Source organism: Lissotriton helveticus, chromosome 5_1, assembly GCF_964261635.1.
Source record: "Lissotriton helveticus chromosome 5_1, aLisHel1.1, whole genome shotgun sequence".
Taxonomy (NCBI): Eukaryota; Metazoa; Chordata; class Amphibia; order Caudata; family Salamandridae; genus Lissotriton; species Lissotriton helveticus.
In genome coordinates, this window is record NC_136065.1 from 222,642,659 (window position 1) to 222,663,791 (window position 21,133).

General features: G+C 42.3%; 1 protein-coding gene across 1 annotated transcript in view; it reads right to left on the bottom strand.

The window, feature by feature from the left end:
* Positions 1-21,133, bottom strand: part of LOC144752429 (epithelial sodium channel subunit alpha-like) — a 198,477-nt gene that overhangs the window by 48,192 nt on the left and 129,152 nt on the right. The window contains exon 8 of the mRNA XM_078640360.1: positions 14,125-14,182. Coding sequence (XP_078496486.1) covers positions 14,125-14,182 — 58 coding nt within the window. The remainder of the gene's footprint in view (positions 1-14,124; positions 14,183-21,133) is intronic.

The window sequence follows — 21,133 nt, forward strand, 5'->3', positions numbered from 1 at the left end:
ATATCATACTATCTAGACAGAATGGATATGCACTGAAATGGTCTAAGGTAGTCCCCGAAGACTTCCTACAGAAATTATTTGGGACTTGCGAAGCAAGTTTCAATACTTGCATGGATATGGCAGCTGATAACACCGAAATAATTAAAAACTTTAAGCAAATAACCACACAAATAAAAGCCAGTCTATGGGTAGTTTTAAAAAACCCAAAAATAAAAAGATCAAGTTGGTTTGACAGCAAGTGTACTAAGGCCTATTCAAACCTTAAATATGCTTTGAATAATACTGTTAGGGATCAGATACAAATCAGGGAACTGCGTAAGGTATATAAAACGGCGCAAAAAATAAGAAGGGATGAAATGAGGAGGGAAGCGTGGGAAGCATTATGTGATGCTTTTCATCAGCGAGACATGACGGCCTTCTGGAAGGCAGTAAATGCCCCTTTTTTTAAAGATAACTCTAGGGCAAGGATCGAAATTGCCATTTCCGAAGCTGAATGGGTGAAACATTTCGAAACGCTCTATAGCGCGCCCGCTCCGACAATAGAACTGTTCGAGCAGACAGTAGAGCTGGTCGCGATTAATTTATCAAAGAGCAAAATAAATCTGAATTTTTTACTACAAGAGGTAATTTCAAGTATTAAATTAAGCCTTGGGGGTAAAGCACCGGGCCCTGACGGTGTCCTGGTGGATATCTTCAAGGATAATATGACATTATGGGCGCCATTGCTTACTCGACTTTTTAATGCTTCCTGTTCAGCAGGTTTAGTATCGACATGGTAAGAGTCAATTATAGTTCCTATATTTAAAAAGGGCAATAGGACTAGTTGCACGTGCTATCGCCCTATATCATTGCTTGATTCGACATTCAAAATCATTGGTAGAGTTATTTTAAATAGGTTACACATATGGGCAGAGAAACATAAGATTGACCTTCAATATGGCTTTAGGGCAGGTGTTGGGCCTGTAGATCAGTGCCTTAACTTATATATACTTTTAGAGAAATATACTAAAGCCAAAGGAGGTAAGATGTTCTTAACTTTTGTGGATTTAACATCCGCCTTTGATTGTGTTACCCACAGTAAGTTGTGGTTAATTTTAGAACTTTTGGGGGTGGAGGAAAACATTATTTTATTTCTTAGAGACCTGTATAATGGTGCCAGGGCTTCTATTAGGTTTGGTAGGAATGGGGAATGTACAAGAACATTCAACATCGCAAGGGGTGTGAGGCAAGGATATGTCCTTGCCCCATTTTTATTTACCATCTATATTAATGATCTAGAAAAAATTCTGCTACGAGATTGTCAAGATATGCCTTTGGCGTCAAATCGCACAATTCCAGCATTAATTTATGCTGATGATGCAGTATTGATGGCCAGGACCCCAGTAGCAATGCAAAAAATGATGACCTCATTTACAACTTTTATGACTAATTTGGATTTAAAGGTCAATTGCGCTAAAACGTTTTGTATGAATTGTGGTATCCGTACAAAAAAGATAAAGAAAACTATGTTTATTGACTCTAAACCACTTGATTTTACTCAAACTTTTCCCTATTTGGGTATTTTCTTTGATTGTTTCGGTCAATGGGGTAATGCAGTAAGAAGCAGGAGATTGTTATTCACTAAGTCTATAATGGCCCTGAAACAATTTAGTAAAAAGATGGGGAAGAAACCGGTCAAAGAACTCCTATGTATCTACAAAGCTAGCTGTGTGGCGATAACCACATATGGTGCGGGAATCTGGGGGGATTCCAACGTGTCATCTTTACAGCTGACTGAAAATAGTTTTCTGAGATATCTTTTATCAATACCGGATAGTATGTCCACTCATAATTGCCACGCTGAACTTGGTCTTCCTTACTTGGAAGATACAATTAAGGTACAACCGGTTCTTCTGTGGCATAGGGTGTGGACTACGGAGGAATGTTCCTTTAACCGCTTCATATTGAGGGACGCGCTGAATCTAGACTGTGCCCACAAAATGAGGTGGTTACGGTATATAAAGTCCTTCCTTGCAAATATTGATCATATGGATTACTATGAGGATCCCTTGTTAATGACCCAGATCCAGAGGAAGGAGCTGAAAAAGCTATGTATGACTTATCTGGAGGATCGTAGGGATGAAGCTGAGATGATTAAAAAAACAGTGATCTCTCATCAATTGATAACCACCGCGAAAGTTATTCAACCATATTTAACTTTGCAGATGAGAGAATTTGAAAGGTTCCTACTGGTGCGTTTTAGATTCGGTATTCTATTCAGGTTATTAAGTTTTCCCAATGCGAATGACTGGTCAACTGGAATTATTAAATGTCCTTGTGATGATTTGTCCAGCCAATCCGACATCCACATTCTATTTTTTTGTAAATTGTATTCTATTCCAAGAAAAAGGTGGATCAAGCCCAAATGAATGTATATGAATTTTAGACAATGCAGACCTGCCTTCTTAGCAACCCAGAAGCTTGACGATATTTTTACTGTGGCATCTGTCTAAGCTTTTCTTAAAAATGTTTTTATCTCACGAAAGTCAATAACTATCTACATTGTATTGAGTCCATTGTATGAATTTGTACGAAATTGGATTGATTGTAGTATAATTTTACCTATTTCTCTATGCTGTGATTTTTAATGTACTTTTATGGTTATTTGTGCAATATAACCGAATAAAGTTATTTTGATTGATTTGATTGAACTCTTCACCACAAAGCATTAAACTTATCTTTTTGATAGCCTTGTAATACTTGATTTAAGAGTGCAATGTCTTCTACATAGGACAGGACAGTTATGGAAAAGTAGTCAAAGGCTATAGCCTATTGGATTGAAATCAGAAACAACCTTTTGCAATAATGGTAGATGGGTTTTAAGAAACTCTTTGTGTCATTGACAGATAATAAACAGTTTATCAAATGACAGGGTATGGATTGTACTGAAATGTCCGACACAAGAATTATCTACAGAGAAATTTTCAGCACTTGTGCATAGGCAACAAACAAAAAACACCAAAGCTTCGCAATAACAATGTGCAGCATCTACATGTGCTTTAAGTGCATCCCTTGTAGTAATCTTCTTTTCAGTCCTATTAGGAAATTGGAGTTAGCAGGACGTTAAAATAAGAGAACCGCCCTTCCCTCTTTCAGCCAGCAGTAACCGCAGAGAGATAAATTATTACAAAGTTTACTGAAAATCCCATTCTTTGGACCATGTTTTGGGAGCATGTGTTTGAGCTGAAACAGCCTCTGTACTTGTTACATCTCCTGGCAAATTCTCCATGCTGATTTAATGGGTATGTGATGTTTGGCCAACTTTACATTTATCTTGGGATGTTATGTAGTTGGCAGGTTTCAATCCTGATTACTTGAAAATACATCTTCCACAATTCCCAGCAACTGCCCCCTTGCATTCTCTGACGTGGCAGTATGTATGTGACACATTTACTTATTGGCTAAATGCCAGCTCCTGATTGGTTGTACCTTGTGGTGATGGTTAAGTGAGCCAAGCATTTTGACACTGAATCACCACAGATAAATGTTTACTCAACTGTTGACTCGTAAGTAGAAGCTTGTAACCTACTGTATATGCTACTTAGTATAGTCAAATTATTTTTAAATTTCTCCTGGTGTACATTTCTGAGTTATGTAATTTCTATATCTTGACTGTCAAGTCACCTCTGTAAATTGCAGACAGCCAAGGGTAGGAGGCGCTACGCCTAGTGTGCTGTTTGGTACTCCTAACTTTGACCATGCTACCTCTGGTCCCTGGAATCATGAAGGCAGCATCAGGAAGAGAAATGCAACTCTTAGAGACTTGTTTATTTTCTGATGTTCTCTGACACCTTCGGGTAAAGTTTGCGCTATATACAATCACATTAAATAAAATAAAACATGGGAAGCAGTTTTGGGGCTAAGGTTGTGTGTGATATAACATCTACCAGCTCTGGCATTCTGTTGCATTGATGTCCATGTTTTAAGTGCATCTGAAACAGAATCTCAACAGGATTGTTTTAGCTATGTGGCTCTCTATATCTTCTAAGGATTATAGGTTTAGCTTGCAAACAAAACCCCACATTTGAATATAATGGAATATGTTAAGTTTCATGACTTCCCTAAGATCCACTAATAACACGTTAGTTGCTGATGGCAACATCGAATGCACCAATCTGAGAAAAATGATGTGTGCTTATCCTCTCCAACAACAAATAGTATTTAAACCTATGGTTTATTTCAGAGTTCAAAACATCTCAGCTGCTCTCATAATTCCCACAGCTAGGATAACACAATCATGGTTTATAGTTTTGCATTGTTCCGATTAGAGTATTTTCTTACTTTTTGTGTAGATCTATATAAACTGATGCTACCTTCTTTGCCAAGGACAGCAAAGAGACTTTGACAATGTGCCTAGGACTGCAAAGAGACGTTGACAAGGAGACAATGTGACATCACCTCATTATGGGCCAGATGTACAAAATTCTTATTTCGCATTTCTTAGATGCTGATTCCGTAGGAATGCAAAATACAAAATGGTATGTACAAAATTTGCAATTTCCTAATTGTGAATTGCTACTGGGAAATCACAAATAGAGAATGCTACTCCATTCCCACCTGTGGGTAAAACAGGAAATGGTTTGCATTTCCTAAAATATGATGTCCTGACGGGAAATCGTAATTTAGGAAATCTATACCCAAGAGTGCCTCTGGGTTTGAGGCACCTGAAATTCATAGTGCACATGTCACTTTAAAAAAATGCATTTTTGAAGGCATTTTTAAATTTTGTACATGGTTACCATCGCCTTTGAGTCGATTTTAGGAAATGCTTTAGGAATCGCAAATAGGTAATACCTATGTGCGTTTCCTAAATTGCGGTCGCAACTTGCAGTGTCTACCGGGTAGAAATCGCAAATTTCAACCGTTTTTTGGCCTTCATACATATAAAAAGGCTGTTTTGCATTTCTTATTGGGCCGAAATTGCTATTTGGCCCATTAAGAAAAGCAAAATGTTTTTGTACATCTGGTCTCAAGTCCCTGATCTGTGTCCTCAGATTCTTCTACATGAGCTATTGTACTACTGAATATCAGAGCCGACATTTTCGTGGCATACTAATATGGAAGAAAGAATATTGATGAACAAAATATCGAAAAGTAAGTAATAGATTTACTATTCCTAACTCCACCTCTATGCACCTTGAAGATATATGTACCGCCTAGATGCATATATGTGGAGTTAGGTATAGTAAATCTAGACTTACTTAACGTTTGATATTTTCGATGTTCTGTCCTTAATATACTGCCCCATCGATACTGCTATGATATTCCGGGGCACACCTACACGAGTAGAGAGGGCAGTCTTTGATAAAACCCAAACAGCTATAGAGGCTAGATTGCTGGAGCGGCATTTCTGCAGGCAGTGACTAAGATACAATGGCAAGTGCCTGCTGTACAAAGGACCTTTGTGTGTATAAACAAAATGACAGCCTTTGCAACTGCAAAATGTATTTTTAACAGACACCAAACCCCTTTCATGACTTGGAAACTCCTTTCCAACTCACAGAAGGGGTTTTACGTTTGATTTCCAATTCAATTAGGAGGCAGGGATGTGGAATTCCTATCGCTCGATGCCCAGAGTCATCATGTGTACTTTGTCCAAGAAGGATCGAGTGGGACCAACACCTGGCAGCCCAAATACTTAGGCTGCCAGTTTCCAGCATCACTGTATGGATCGATGAAAAAGGATTGTTTTCTTCTAAGGCCAAATGTGTACCCATAAGTATAAGTTGTTTAAACCTGTATATATGATTCATCAATCCGAAAGCTTTACTAATATGTCAAAAATTCTGAGGATGAGGAGCTGTGACCTCAGTTTGCATTACAGACAGTGGTTTCTTTATAAAAACATGTACAAAGGATTGCAAAATGTAATAAACTCTTGCTGTTTGTAATACTCTCTGAATGGTCCCTGGTTAAATGTAAATAAATGCATAAGCATGAATGTAAGTTTGGCGATTGTTTGCTTTCAGAATATAATGTACACAAAGTAATTTGAAGCTTGAGACGCTTTTTTCTAAACTATTGTGCAACTTTAAATACCATATCTCTGAGGCAGCATTTAGTAAAATGTGTTTGATGCATGCCAATTTTTTAACCATTATAGGCATTGTTATGGGTAATATACAAATACACGAAGGCCCTGATTCTTAAAGAAAAACACAAAAGTGCACCAAGAGCATATATCTTTGTATTGATGCTAATTTATTCCTTTAAGGAATTCACAGTAGTTTACAGAATTTGGTCTTGGAAACTGCACTCCTAGCAAACGTTTGAATGCAAACTCTACTATTTGAGTGTAGTTTCACCTTCTTTATACCCTTTTCCCTCTCTGGAAAATGCTTAACTTCTGCCCTTGTCAGGAGTACATTTATAACCTTTTGTAGTGTGGATAAAGATTGGAGGGGGGTTGGTGAATACCCCTAAACATATTAGTTTGTGGGTGTGCACAAATTCACAGGGCGTTCTATAGCTTTGTTCAGACAACTAAGGCAAACACACAAATGGTGCCATATGGGAGCAGCGCGTAGTTCAGATCATAGTGCCGCAAGAATGAACAGTAACTCGTATCCCATAAGGTATCCTCAGCATTGTCTATTTATATGAAGATATTTGATTTTTGATCATTGTTTGTATAATTTTTAAAACATTTAATACAGAATTGAGGTTAAAAAAGGGCATAGGAGATAATATATACCCCATCCCCTTGATTTCCCTAGTTCATTTAGAGATACAACCTATGTCTGCGGAAACAGCCTGCCCGAAGGCCAGCTGCCACAGATCTTCATATCTGTGGCATCGCTAGGCCTGCCCTATTTAACACCAGTTCTCCAATGTTGCTTTTTCCTGTTCACCACTGCCGTTCATGAGATTGCTGATGTTAAACAAATAAGAGCAAAAAAATGTCTACCATTCACTGGGAGAAAAATCTCTATGTTATAGACATTTTGTGTTTTGATTTTCAGAAACCAACCCCATACTGGAGTTTTCCTAAAAATGGATTTGCCATGTCAGTGAAGCACTTTTGGTATAAAAAAAACAAATATCGCGGAGGTGGGCCATCTGCCAACCAGCAATATGGTGGTCCACCAGCTGGCTTCTAAACGAGCTTAGTAGTTTAGCAGTGGGACTAACACATTATCAAGCCTTCGAATTGGTTGCCATTCATTCAATCAATCAATCAATCAATCTATCAATCAACCAATCAATCAATCAATCGTACTTTGTTTTAAAACAAGTAAACCATAAAAGACAATAAGACAGTACAGCATCATTAAAACACAAATTCATCGACACAAAAGACAGAATAAAACATAATACTAAGTGTCCCAGACGGGAAAACAAATTGATAGCAACATGGTGCCTAGTGCCATTCTGTAATCACTGTATTCCTCATTCTAACTGCACTTTTAAAAACCAGGCAACTAGATAAATAACAGGTTGACGTATCCGGCAACATCTGTAAATGTGAAAGAGCAAGCCTAACTTTTTTAACCCCCTGGCTGCGGCCGGAATTCTGCGCCTGTGCGGCACATTCCGATCGCGGGCATGGTCATGACGGCTCCCGGCCGTCATCAGCACACGCCCACCGTAACTGATGACGACCGGGAGCCGTCATCAGCACCGAAGGGGTTAAAGACATGAGTGACATATAATAGCTTTAAAAACCTTTTATGTAAACAATAGTAAAAAGAGCATATAAAAACAAAGTCCATAGTGGCTTGAACAGATGCACCACCACATAGACACGGACTACTATCTCTTTCACTGACCCAACACTTTGGGACTCATAGAACGTGGTGTATTTGATTGAAACTAAAGCGGGTTATTAAAAAACAATAGGCATTTGACATCCTATTAATTTATATCTGGTTCCATAGAGAGAGCAGTTTGCACCAAGACATACGATTTGACTGAAGTCATGGGCAAGGCACTAGATGTTATGTCAAGACTGGAGGCTAGCATTTTATTTACCACTTCTGAGCAGCACTTAAAACTTCCCAATAGAACAGTATGAAGTCACAAAACACTAGAACATACTGTCACGATCTGCCTTTGACCGGCATAAAGCGCCTACTTGAATGCAAGGTCTACATTGCTTAATGATTACCTTAGGTAACTTTATGACTACAAGTTCCACAATGCCTAGCGGCCGGGAGGAGTCTGGTAATCTATTAAGGTGGCCATTTTTGTGCTGCGGGTTGTACGTAATTTTGCTACCCGAATTTGGATCTGTGTTCTGGGATCTGTTTCTGGATATCGTTGACGTTCAGCGGCTGCTGGACGTCCTTGTTTCCTGCCGAGGATTTATCGTGTCTTGAAAGAGACACGAGAGCTGCTGTTTGCTCACAGCTATTGATAGCGTTCGGCGGCTGCCGAGCGCCTCCTCGGAATCTCCAGTGTTTTGGCCTGTGACACTAGAGAAGCTGTTTGTTTTTAGCAGCCATTGAGCTAAAGCGTTAAACGGCTGTTAAACGCTTTCCTGGAACGTTTTGTCCTTCATTTTGGGAAAGAGAAGAGTAATGATCGTGTTCTCGGCTGAGACACTTCGTCAATATCGTTGGAGTTTCCCGATGTGGAAAGCAGCAAGTGTTATTTGAGAACTGTGAGTAGTCGCGTTCTCGACCGAGACGCACCTTTTTGTTTAGTTGCAATGGACCGGACAGAAGAAAAGGAACTTGGCAATAATTGTGAGTGGAACTATGACTTCGGGACTTGGCTCTATTTAAGGATAAAGAAACTTGTCAGTGCTTCATTTGACTGGAGTTTGATTGTGCAAGACTGCCATTGCTTTCTGGATTTCTCCACGATTATTTTTACCTCCTTATTTTTTGATTGGATAGGAAAAAACAAAAGGGTTTCTTTTCAATTATATGGGGAAGGCTGGAAGGTATGCATGAAACTAGAGAGAGGTGATAGTTGGTACTTGGTGTGCTGAACCCCATGTATGAACGCTTCCTTTTGTTTATGCATTGCAGAGTCTTATGCTAGGGTATAGAGACGTTTATCTGATACCTACCAAAAAAGAGGAGGAGAACAGTCCACAGCTAGTCGACTTGGTAGGTGGTGATATAGCGAGAATTGAATGAGAGTAGTTAGTTATTTACTATACTTACCTTGTGTGTTTTTCTTCTTTTCTCGTTTCAGCCTTCCTTTCCCGTTCCAGACCCTTCCCTACCTTTTCCCTCACCTGATTTCCTTTATGCTCTGTATAATATTACAGTCAGAGTATAGGGCAATCTGGAGGTGGGCCCCTTTTAAGCATCATCCTGATCCTGAGGAAGCCAGGTCGTGACACATACAACATATTAAAAGTCCCCAACATTCCAATCTCATCCTCTTTTGTTAGCTGCTCCTGAAGAGATAAGCATATTGATATTTCTAAAAATAACTATATCTTTAAGGGTATATTGTTGCTTATCTTAGAAAGGTTTGTTTTAATTAGGTTGTCATATATTATTAATATTTGAGCATGAATTGGTGAGTATGTTTATAGATTTAAGATTAAATTATATCATTTTTCATTTATTTGTGATTTACCCAATTTACGGGTAAATGTATCTAGTTTTAGTTTCATGGGTTTTACAGAGGTTCAAAATAGATAAGCATTATTTGTTAACATGAAGTTCAGATTGCTAAATATAGGTATTTAGAAATTAGGTCATGTAAATGGTCAAACCGTGTTTCGATGGTTGTTTTTCGAAACCGTCACACGAAGAGGTGCCGGTATGATGCAAAGCTCCTTCCTTTTCTGAATGATTCAGAATGGAGTTGTAGCATGAAGGGTTTTGTCCTTTTTCAGAAGGAAATAGAGCGTGTTAAACCAACATGAGGGAGCTACGCGTCTCTTTACAGGAAATAGGGGTTGTCTTGTGCATGGCATCTGACGTGCTTCCATATACAAGGGTTACAATGCAATACATCTCCGAAAGTCAATGGATTCAATTATTATGACTGTTGCCGCTTGGAGGAATGATTTTATACTGCGCAGATTATCAATCCTTTGGCAAATTGATAAAGATTTTTTTTAAAGTAAATAAAAGAAAAAGAAATTCATAGAGTTTAAGAAACTTAAAGATTTAAAGAAAATGAGTGAAGGGGCAGAGACAAACTCAAGTGAAGTACAGGAGGAGATTATTAAAAGACTAATTAAGAGAGAATTAGGTACTAAGGTGAAGGAGACTTTAGAAAGGTTAGTTAAGAAAGGGAAAAGAGATATTGGGGATGTAGAAAGAGAAGAGGAAGAATTTTGGAGTATTTCTGAAGAAAAAATGTACCAAAATAGAGGACCGGGGGAAAGTGTTTTAAAAAAGGTAAACATGCAGTTACACTAAAGGAATTTTCTGAATCATTACAAAAGAAAGCAGGACCTTCAACTAGTGGAAGGTCGTTGTATGGTGTCCTTTGCGGCACAAAAAAGAGGCAGGATCACCCTGCACATGAAAAAGGAGGACAGCCTACCTGGTCTCTACATGAGGAGAATGAGGAATTGGATGAGTATGTATTTGATCTTAATTATAATGAGGATCCAGATGTGTTTTCAGATTTGGAAGTTCAAAGAAGGGTATTTTAAAGGAGGTTAGAGAGCCAATGGGTCAGTCATTGTTCAATCCAGCTCAAATAAGGCACCCAAGGAGTTCTGAGTGGTGGCCTTTGAGTCATATGGCTGATTACATTAAATTTTGGATAAGACGTCCTCTTGAAAGAAATGAACGTAATCTTATGAGAGCAGAATGCTCATGTCCTATAATAGATGTTGAGACCATTATAATAAATAATAATAATAATACCGTGATTTGTAGAGCACAAACAGCTAGCTCCTAGGAGGTGTCCCGCTGCTGTAGCAAAAGGTGGCTTGCAGGATGACCTGCGTACAGCAGAGAGTCCAGCAGGTTAATCCAGATTAAAAAGCCAAGTTTTAATTGATTTCCTAAAAATGGTTTCAAAGGTGATTTGTCGCATGGTGTTGGGCAGAGTATTCCAAAGCATTGCAGCCCTAACCATAAAAGATCTGCCACCTAGTCGAGCTTTCCTGACTTGGGGGTTGCATAGCACGTTCTGGGAGCTAGATCTAAGTAAGCGTGGCTGTTTGTATGCACCAAGCCTCTGCTTCAGATAATTGGGGCAGGATCCATGGAATGCCCTAAAGGCTAAGGTTAGGGCCTTGAACTTTATTCTGTTGGTGACAAGCAGCCAGTGCAATTCTTTTAGGTGCAGAGAGATATGTTGCATGAATGGGACATGTTTGAGCAATCTTGCAGCTGCATTCTGGACCAACTGCAGTTTCTTTATCTGGTACGCTGGAAGGCCTAAATATAGGCCATTCGCGTAGTCCAGGCTGGAGGTTACTGTAGCATAAACCACTGAGCGACTGCAGTTTTCTGGGAAAAGGTGTAAGACTTTGTGCAGGTTCTTCAAACTACCAAAGCTGGCGCCTGTCACCTGTTAAATTTGGGCCGAGAATGATAGATGGGTGGCGGTACAACCCATTTCCTCCGGCCACCAAAGGTCTGCGGCGGGAGGTTGACTGTTACCGAAGAACAGCACCTCAGTTTTTTCGACATTCAGCTTAAGTTTGTTGTTGTTCATCCATTGCCCTATGACTTTAGAGCAACTCTTAAAATTCAAGAAAGAGGCACTCAACAGATCTTTGAAAGGAAATACCAGCTGGGTATCGTCAGCGTACGAGATCGCCTTCACCCCCCAGTTGGCAATCAATGCAAATAATGGTGCCAAATAGATGTTAAAAAGCAGTGGGCTCAAGGCCGACCCTTGAGGGACCCCACACCATAGGGGCTTGCGTTTAGACTGATGGGGTTGAAGCGCCGCTCTCTGCGTGCGTTCAGAGAGGAAAGATTTAAGCCACCGCAGGGCTGTGTCCTCAATCCCCAGGTCATGAAGGCGCTGCGCCAGGATGGAGTAGTCCACCGTATCAATTGCTGCAGAGAGATCCAAGAGCACCAGCATAGCTGATGCCCCTGAATCCAACTCCATCCTGACTGAGTCTGCCACCTCTATTAGCGCGGTTTCCATACTAAATCCCGCGCGGAACCCCGATTGCGTGTCATGCACGATGCTGTGGCTCTCAATAAAGTTGGCCAGCTGTTTCTGCACTATTTTTTCAAGCATTTTCGCTGGTGCAGACAATAGAGAAATCGGTCTATAGTTATTGAGATCACCTGAATCATCATTGGATTTCTTCTTAAGGGGGAGAGGCGTTGCATGCTTCCATAAACCCGGAAAAATGCCTGCAGTCAGGAAGGTGTTCCAAATTTCAGTCAGCGCCTGAAAGGAGTAGTTAGCCAGCACCTTCCACAATTTTGGAGGGCATGGGTCCTCCGGTGATCCTTACTTGCAGCTCTGAATGGCCGCCAGAGCTTCCTTCTGCGTTATCAGCGCGAAATTAGAGAGGAGAGGTCTAGCATTTTTCCTTATCAATATGTCAGTTATACCCGTTTCAACTGTGGCCAAAAAATAGTTGTAAATCTTCCGGATTTTATTATCGAAGAACTATGATAATTCCTTGCATAGTGCCGCTGAGGGTTGAACGTCAATCAGCAACTCGCGAGGTTGAAGAAAGGAATTAACAACCTTAAAAATAGCTTTATCAGGTTTATCAGCCTCCTCAATGCAGTTAGCTATATGATCTTTCCTGGCTTTCTTCATAGATTTGTGCATTTCTTTTAATGATTTTTTGTATGCATCTTTAGCTGCACTATCGTAATTCACTCTCCAGTGTCGTACATCTACTTTTCATGTTTCTCAGCTTCTCTGAAAACCAGGGGGCACACAAGCCAGGCAGGTAGTTTCCCCCCTTGAAGGGGCCAATCTTTCCCTATCTACTAACCTTCCGACACACAAAGCAGGGCATACCCTGGACCTCGTTTTCTCTAATATACCGTCTCTAAAAAGCAAAGCTCCGAGACAGCTGGTGTGGTCCGACCACTTCCTCGTCCCTTTCTCCTTTAATCTGGCTAAATCCCATCCCCCAGATAGCTCCCGCTACTTTGTGAAAAGAAATTGGAAAAAGTTGACAGCTGAATCTTTGGACCCACTGCTGCTGGCCAGCCAACCTGCACTCTCTAGAGACCCAAACGCTGACTCCGTGACCCTTCATAAGTGGATCACGGAGGCAGTGGAGGTCACTGCCCCAGCAAAAATAATGAAATCCTTCATATGGAAGAGGCCCATTTTATCAAGGAGGAGGAATATTCCAAGGAAGAGGTGGATATAGAGGAACTTCTTATCCGGGAACTCTATATCAGCAGAGAGGAAGTGCTGGCAGAAGCAGAGCAAGTCGTGGAAGGGGGGTTTCCAAACAGGGAATCAATCAAATCAAGGTGAGTACAAAAAATAATAATTGGTTTTACCCAGAGAAACAGAGGAGGAAGGTTGAAATATGTTGGGAAGATTTACAAGCCCCTTGCCACATTTTTACAACACCGTTGCATCACTTCTGTGACGCAGTGGCGTCGTAAACCATAAGCCAATATGCAACAGATTTACAACGTGACGCACCTAGTGAGATGCGTCACTTTCTAAAGCTACAAGATTTCACTGAGTCACTTTTACGTCCCCGCTGTGTCAAAACCTTATGCCTGCTTGTAGCAGGCATAAGGGTGACGCAGCACAGCAAGTATAGGCTGACCCTGAGCAGTACTGGAGTTGCGTTGCACTTGAAACACTACTCCAGCACGGCGTCACCTATACGCTGACAGACTAGAACTAGAAGCATTTATGACAGTTCCCATCTGACTGTTGGCAGAATAAAAGGGAGACTTTCTAGGCATCCTGTGTGGTGCTATTATGTAAACTGGATGGCTGAGTGTATCTCAGCCTGTAAAGCCATTTTGGTAACATTTGGGGTTATAACTTTAAAACTAGCAGATATGATTGTGGATCATTTGCAAAATGCCCCCACCTTGTGGATCAGATGTTTAAGGTAATGTTCTAAATGCTGTTCTAAAATCTGATTATCACATATTCATGTAATGTAGTCAGGCAATTTAATATAGCAAAGTGAAGCAATTCAGTGAAGAATATACAAAAAGGTCTGTAAAAAAGCAAGCAGTGATATCTTCTACTTACAATAAAGGATGAAGAGGGCCACTGGGATCCAGACACTGTTAGTTCATATAATTCTTCTCTTAAAAAAGATGTGAAAACATGTTATTATTTAAAAGGAGCTTTTTGTGGCAACAACAACCTGTTCTAATTACCTCACAATAGTGTACTTTTCTTTTCTATACTCTGTCCAAGTAACACTCGTCGTTCAATGTAACTTTTGATGAGGCCAAAGTGTCTTCATGCTTCACATACATAAACAAATCAGATACATTTTTGGCAACATCAGTGTAACAGTCCTTGTACACTCAGAGCAGGTAGAATACTGGTACCAACATACTATATTATGTACTCTCTCTCTCTCTTTCTCACTCTCTCTCTCTCTCTCCTTCTTTCCCTTTTTCTCTATAGTTACAGTGGAGGTCTTCGGTTACCACTTCTGTGTGTTCCACAAAACACACGTCTTATGGCACAATGGACTTTCCAAGTCATTTCTGAAGCAGTTTAGGTAGTTTCATGGATGTATACTCTCTTAAGAGCATTTGTGTTAGGTTCTCTACTGTAGCGATTTCGATGTCCAGGGGGTTGCAACCTTACCATTGTCATAGTCACCGTTGTTCTTCTGTCCGACATGAGATGAGGGTAAACTGCTGGAAAACTACAGCGACCAGCATGCCTAGGGACATGTCACCCGGAGGCTCAGGGCGGAGCTTACAAAAGCACTTCCTTCACGAAGGGAAGGTGCTTGCCAATCAACCTGTTTCTGTGGGAATGGCGGATGGTGTTCCCCGCCGGATTTCAGAATGAAGATTGAAGATTGAAGCCTTGTTGTTCTGGACATTCGTTTATTTCTGAGCCGGAAATTCAAGCCAGGTATTACCACGGAAGGAGTGCGGGTTCGCCTCCTCCGCGTTCGTCTTGCACCTGTGCTTAGTTTGGAACTGATAGCCGCGGTGTAATGTAAACGCGCTGTTTCGCGTTCACATCGCATTTAGCGGAGTGAGAAGGTTATTGCCTTTGAGCGCGTCTGATGATAAGACGCGCTCTGTGTAATTTCCTTTTTAGCATTAAGTCAGGGGGAGCTGCTTTGTTTACGGCATTCAGTTGGTGACCTCTGGCAGCAGTTCCCGTGTATAATTCTAAATCGTAGTTGAACACTGTTGCTCCAGTTCATTTGGTTATCGTTCCGGTGCTCACAATCACCAAAAGAACAGTTCTTGAATACTAGCGTTGTGCCTTTTTAAACAACACTATCGCACTTGGAAAAGGATACTTCCTGGGTGTGTTTAATCTTGTGGTGACATTGTGACTCCATACATTGTCAAGCAGCAAGTACAGACTGCGCATTTTTGTGGTATACACCGTACCATCTACAGAACTATTTGAGTTGGATTGCTATTCCCTTGATATTTTTATGTTTTCGTTTTTTGGACACAAGGGACAGGAAATACCTTGTCTGGCTGTATGACTTTCTGGTAAGGAGTGGGAAAAACGTTGGGTGCTTAGTGATAGATGTTCAGAAGAGAACAGGTGTTATATCTTTTGCTTTGTCATCCTCTTATGCAGTGTGGACGTCCTTCCTGGTACCTAGCAGTTACTTTGACCAGACCTTGAGGGTACTACAGAAACTACAGCTAGTTTTTTATTTTGTCCACTTGCCTTTTCCCCGGGGCACGAGTCCACGCAGAGGGTGTACTGACTCCTTTGTTGGGGGTCGTGTCTAGGAGGAATTGGGGGGCCTATCTTCAGGCATCGTCTCCGCTGGTCGCAAGGACAAGGTTAGTGGCTTATGTATATATTCTTGGGCTACTGACGATCCCGAGAGATTGGCAAGCCCACGTATAGAAGCCCGGCCTAGACGATGGACATTAATGTTGTGTTGGCCTCTGTGGTGGAAAGCTTGGCAGCTTTACAGCATGAGGTACACACTTCAAGAACTGAGAACCAGATACTGCAAAAAGAAGTAGGCTCCTTGCGAAGAGAGGTAGCAGGTCTCACATGTAAAAGTACTGGAGGGATTCCCTATAATAAACCAGCCACACTGTCAGCTCCTGTTTCTACCAGTCACACTTCCTCTGTAGGAGCAGAAGGGGGTGGGTTCTTTGTACCTCCTCCTGTCACAGTCCCTCCTACTGATCCTGTCCACACTGTACATGTCTTACAAAACATGGGAATACCATTGGCACCCCCTGAACGATTTTTTGGGGATCCCAGGAAGTTTGAGGCTTTTCTCAACAAGTGCAGACTACATTTCTTATGCAAAACTTGGGTGTTTCACGATGACCCTGCAAAAACGGCATTCATGATGTCATATATGGGTGGTAACGCGGCGACCTGGACCATTCCTTTGTTGGAGAGAAATGACCCTGTGTTGCACAGCTTTCCTGATTTTTGTTTAGAATTAAGGAAACTTTTTGATAGGAAATCCCATATGATGACCCTTGACAGGGAACTGTTAACACAACGTCAAGGTTCCCAAGACCTGTTGACCTACATACGTCTTTTAATAGGCTACTAGTTGAAACGGACTGGCCTCCGGATAAAAGAATCACTTTGTTCTATCAAGGCTTGAGAGGGGAGCTTAAAGACGTCCTGGCACAAGTGGTACAGCATCCACGTACCTGCAAAGAACTTATAGATCTGACTGTTCAGTTGGACCACAGACTCCTTGAACGGAGGGGGGATAGAAACAGGGGAGATGGTCGATATGTTTATCCCCGTTTCAAGAGCCCTATTGAAGACCGTCCCAAGGCAATAAAAGGCACAGAACCCATGCAGATAGGAGGCATCCGCGGTCCCCTTTCACAAGAGGAGAAGGAGAAAAGACGAAGGTTGAAGCAATGTCTGTATTGCGGTAAAGGAGGGCATTTCATTAAGGATTGCAGAGCCAGAAATGCGCTACCCGGACGCCCTTACGTGCCTCGTGTTCAGGCACCTATACAGACAGGAGAGCCGGCGGAAGACTAAAAAACCCAAATCAGGAAGAGGTCTCTGCCTTGGGTTATCAACCTTCAACGATCTCACCAGTACTTGCTAATACTTTACACCCGCTGTCGCACACATGAACCTTAAAGTCATGCTATGGGTAACTTCCCATGATGCATTGGATATAGATGCATTGCTTGATTCCGGTGCCACAGGGAATTATATTGATCAGGAATACGCCATGAAAACCGGAATAGTCTGCGAGAAGAATGAAAAACCGGAGCTGGTGAAGGCAGTCGACGGGACCGTTCTGTCTTCCGGTCCTGTGTCCTATCATACGTGTTCCTTGTTGATGCAGACCAGCCAAAATCATCAGGAGTACATCCAGTTCGATCTTATCGACGCACCTCAGTTCCGGCTTATCTTGGGCATGCCGTGGTTGACCCTTCACGATCCTAAAGTAAGTTGGGCGGCACGTACTATCACTTTGTCATCAGACTATTGCAAGGAACATTGCAATCGGGACATTCCTGTTAACAATACCCCTGGCATAACCCCTTCAGTGTGTTTGGCGATGGAAAGAGATTATGAACACTATTGTTGTGCTACCATTCTTCCTGAGGAGTACAACGAATATCTTCCTGTGTTCGATCAACAAAAGGCGACCACGCTGCCTCCACATCGGGTATATGACTGCCGTATTGCACTGGTACCCGGAGCAGACATCCTGTGCAGTTGAGTCTATGCTTCGACTGAGAAGGAAACACTATATCTAAAGACGTACGTTGAGGAAAATCTTGCATCCGGCTTCATCAGACACTCAACATCACCAGCCTCCTCCCCTATGTTTTTCATATCCAAAAAGGATTGCGCCGAATTAAGACCTTGCATCGATTATAGAGCAATAAATCGTGTGACAATCAAGAACCGATATCCTCTCCCCTTAATACCTGTGCTGATGGACCAATTGAAAGGAGCTCGCTATTTCACCAAACTTGATCTCCGTGGAGCATACCATCTGGTCGGCGTCCAAAAAGGGGATGAGTGGAAAACAGCGTTTCGAACAAAATTTGGGTTGTTTGAATATAGGGTGATGCCCTTTGGGCTGTGTAACGCCCCTGCTGCGTTTCTTTTTTTTATGGACGAGGTGTTGCGAGGATGCCTGGAAACTTTTTGCGTCGTATACATAGACGACATTCTGGTTTACTCTTCTACCCTTTCGGAGCATGTAACCCACGTGAAGACTGTACTTGGCAAATTACAGCAGAATTCGCTTTATGCAAAACTTGAGAAATGCCTGTTCCATGCTCAGGAAGTTTCTTTTCTTGGGTATGTAATCAATGCACAAGGCTTTCAAATGGACATGAATAAAGTTGATATCATCACTAAATGGAACACCCCACGGAATGTCAAATCGGTGCAGAGCTTCCTCGGCTTCGCAAATTATTATAGACGATTCATTAAGGATTTCTCTAAAATAATACATCCAATCTCCAGCCTTTTGAGGAAAAATACCCCCTTTTTTGGAGCGAAGAGGCAGCTAAATCGTTCCAGTTCCTATAGAAGCAGTTTACCCAGGCTCCAATTCTTCGTCATCCTGATCCGCAAATGCCATTCATACTTGAAGCGGATGCATCTCAAAGTGCGGTGGGAGGCGTGTTATCCCAAAGACATCCTGTGACGGGCCAAGTACATCCGGTTGCCTTTTTCTCAAAAAAGCTTACGCCGTGTGAGATACATTACACCATCTCAGACAAAGAACTCCTTGCAATAAAAAGAGCATGTGAAGAGTGGCGTCATTACCTCCAGGGTGCGGTGCATACTGTAGAAATTTACACGGATCACAGAAATCTACTGTTTCTGAAGACTGCCAAGGCTCTAACACCACGGCAATTACGTTGGACATTGTTCTTTTCTGACTTCGACTTTATCATCAAGTATAAACCTGGGTCGCAAAATGGGAAAGCGGATGCCCTTTCCCGCATAGGAGAAGTAGACAAGCAGCAAGAAACTGAGAACATCGAGCCGCCTTTCATATTGACTGAAGTGGGCGATCCGACTCCATCAGTAGCCCTACTATCCTCACAGGACTTCTTGGAAGAAGTGAGGATTGCTTTAGCAAGTATGAACGTACAGGAATGGGTCCAAGAAGATCCGGAGCATTGTGCTGAAAAGGATGATCTTGCCTATCATGGCACGGCCTTGTTTATTCCAACAGAGCCATTACAAAGGCAAGTGCTGGCATGGACCCATGATTCCATGTTGGGTGGACATGTGGGAACGTATAAAACAATTGCCAGTGTGGAACGTTCCTTTTGGTGGTCCCGAGTACGAGATGATGTGCGACAATACATTAAGAACTGTGCAATTTGTGCCCAAGGAAAGACTACCCATGTAAAACCTGTGGGACTCCTTAGGCCTTTGCCTATTCCTCCACAACCCTGGCATACGCTTTCTATGGACTTCATCGTCGATATGCCACCCTGTGACGAGAAGACTGTGGTCCTGGTTGTTGTTGACCATCTTACAAAAATGGGGCATTTTGTACCATTGACAGGATTGCCCACGACTGCAGAACTGGCAGAGGTGTTTCTTCAGCACATTGTACGAGCTCATGGAATTCCTAGCGTTCTGATCACTGACAGGGGGACCCAGTTCACGTCTCGATTCTGGAGGGCTCTCTGTAAGACGTTGGATATTGATGCTCGTCTCTCCTCCAGTTACCATCCCCAAACTGATGGTAAAACCGAACGTTTGAACCAGACGCTGGAACAGTATCTCCGATGCTTCACTTTGCAGAATAATAGGGACTGGACTTCCTTGTTATGGATGGCGGAATTCGCCTATAATAACGCTGTACACACAACCTTGGGTTGCTCACCTTTTTTTGTCTCCAGGGCTACCACCCCAACGCTCTCCCTTTTGATTGGCCTGTTCGCTCCCCTGTGCCTAGTATTCACGAACATCATGCACATCTTCGAGCGGTGCTTATATCTGCAAAGCACAATCTGGTCAATGCTCAGTCCACACACGACAAGAAGAGAACCCCGGAACCAGCCTACAGGGTGGGGGATAAGGTATGGCTCTCCACAAAACATCTCCATATCAAAGGGGTTACTAGATTGAAACCTAAATTTGTGGGTCCGTACAGTATAGTTGATGTCATCAACCCAGAAGCAATGAAACTTTCTCTTCCTGGTTCTTGGCAAATCCATCCCGTTTTTCATGTGTCCTTGCTCCAGCCTTGTCCCTCCGGTATGAGGTTGCCCGAGAAGCCCCTTCCTGTTGAGGTTGATGGACAGGTGGAATATGAGGTGCAGACTATCCTAGACTCCCGGTTGGTTAGAGGGAGGGTCCAGTATCTGGTGGATTGGAAAGGTTATGGGCCCGAGGAACGGACATGGGAACCTGTGAACAACCTGCATTGCCTGAGCTGGTGGATCTATTCCATGATCTGCATCCGGGTAGGCCTGGTCGACCGCCGGGACGGCAGTCCTCGAGAGGGGGTTCTCTAGCGATTTCGATGTCCAGGGGGTTGCAACCTTACCATTGTCATAGTCACCGTTGTTCTTCTGTCCGACATGAGATGAGGGTAAACTGCTGGAAAACTACAGCGACCAGCATGCCTAGGGACATGTCACCCGGAGGCTCAGGGCGGAACTTACAAAAGCACTTTCTTCACGAAGGACAGGTGCTTGCCAATCAACCTGTTTCTGTGGGAATGGCGGATGGTGTACCCCGCCGGATTTCAGCTTGAAGATTGAAGATTGAAGCCTTGTTGTTCTGGACATTCGTTTATTTCTGAGCCGGAAATTCAAGCCAGGTATTACCGCGGAAGGAGTGCGGGCTCGCCTCCTCCGCGCTCGTCTTGCACCTGTGCTTAGTTTAGTACTGATAGCCGCGGTGTAATGTAAACGCGCAGTTTCGCGTTCACTTCGCTTTTGGCGGAGTGAGAAGGTTATTGCCTTTGAGCTCGTCTGATGATAAGACGCGCTCTGTGTAATTTCCTTTTTAGCATTAAGTCAGGGGGAGCTGCTTTGTTTACGGCATTCAGTTGGTGACCTTTGGCAGCAGTTCCCATGTATAATTCTCACTCGTAGTTAAACAC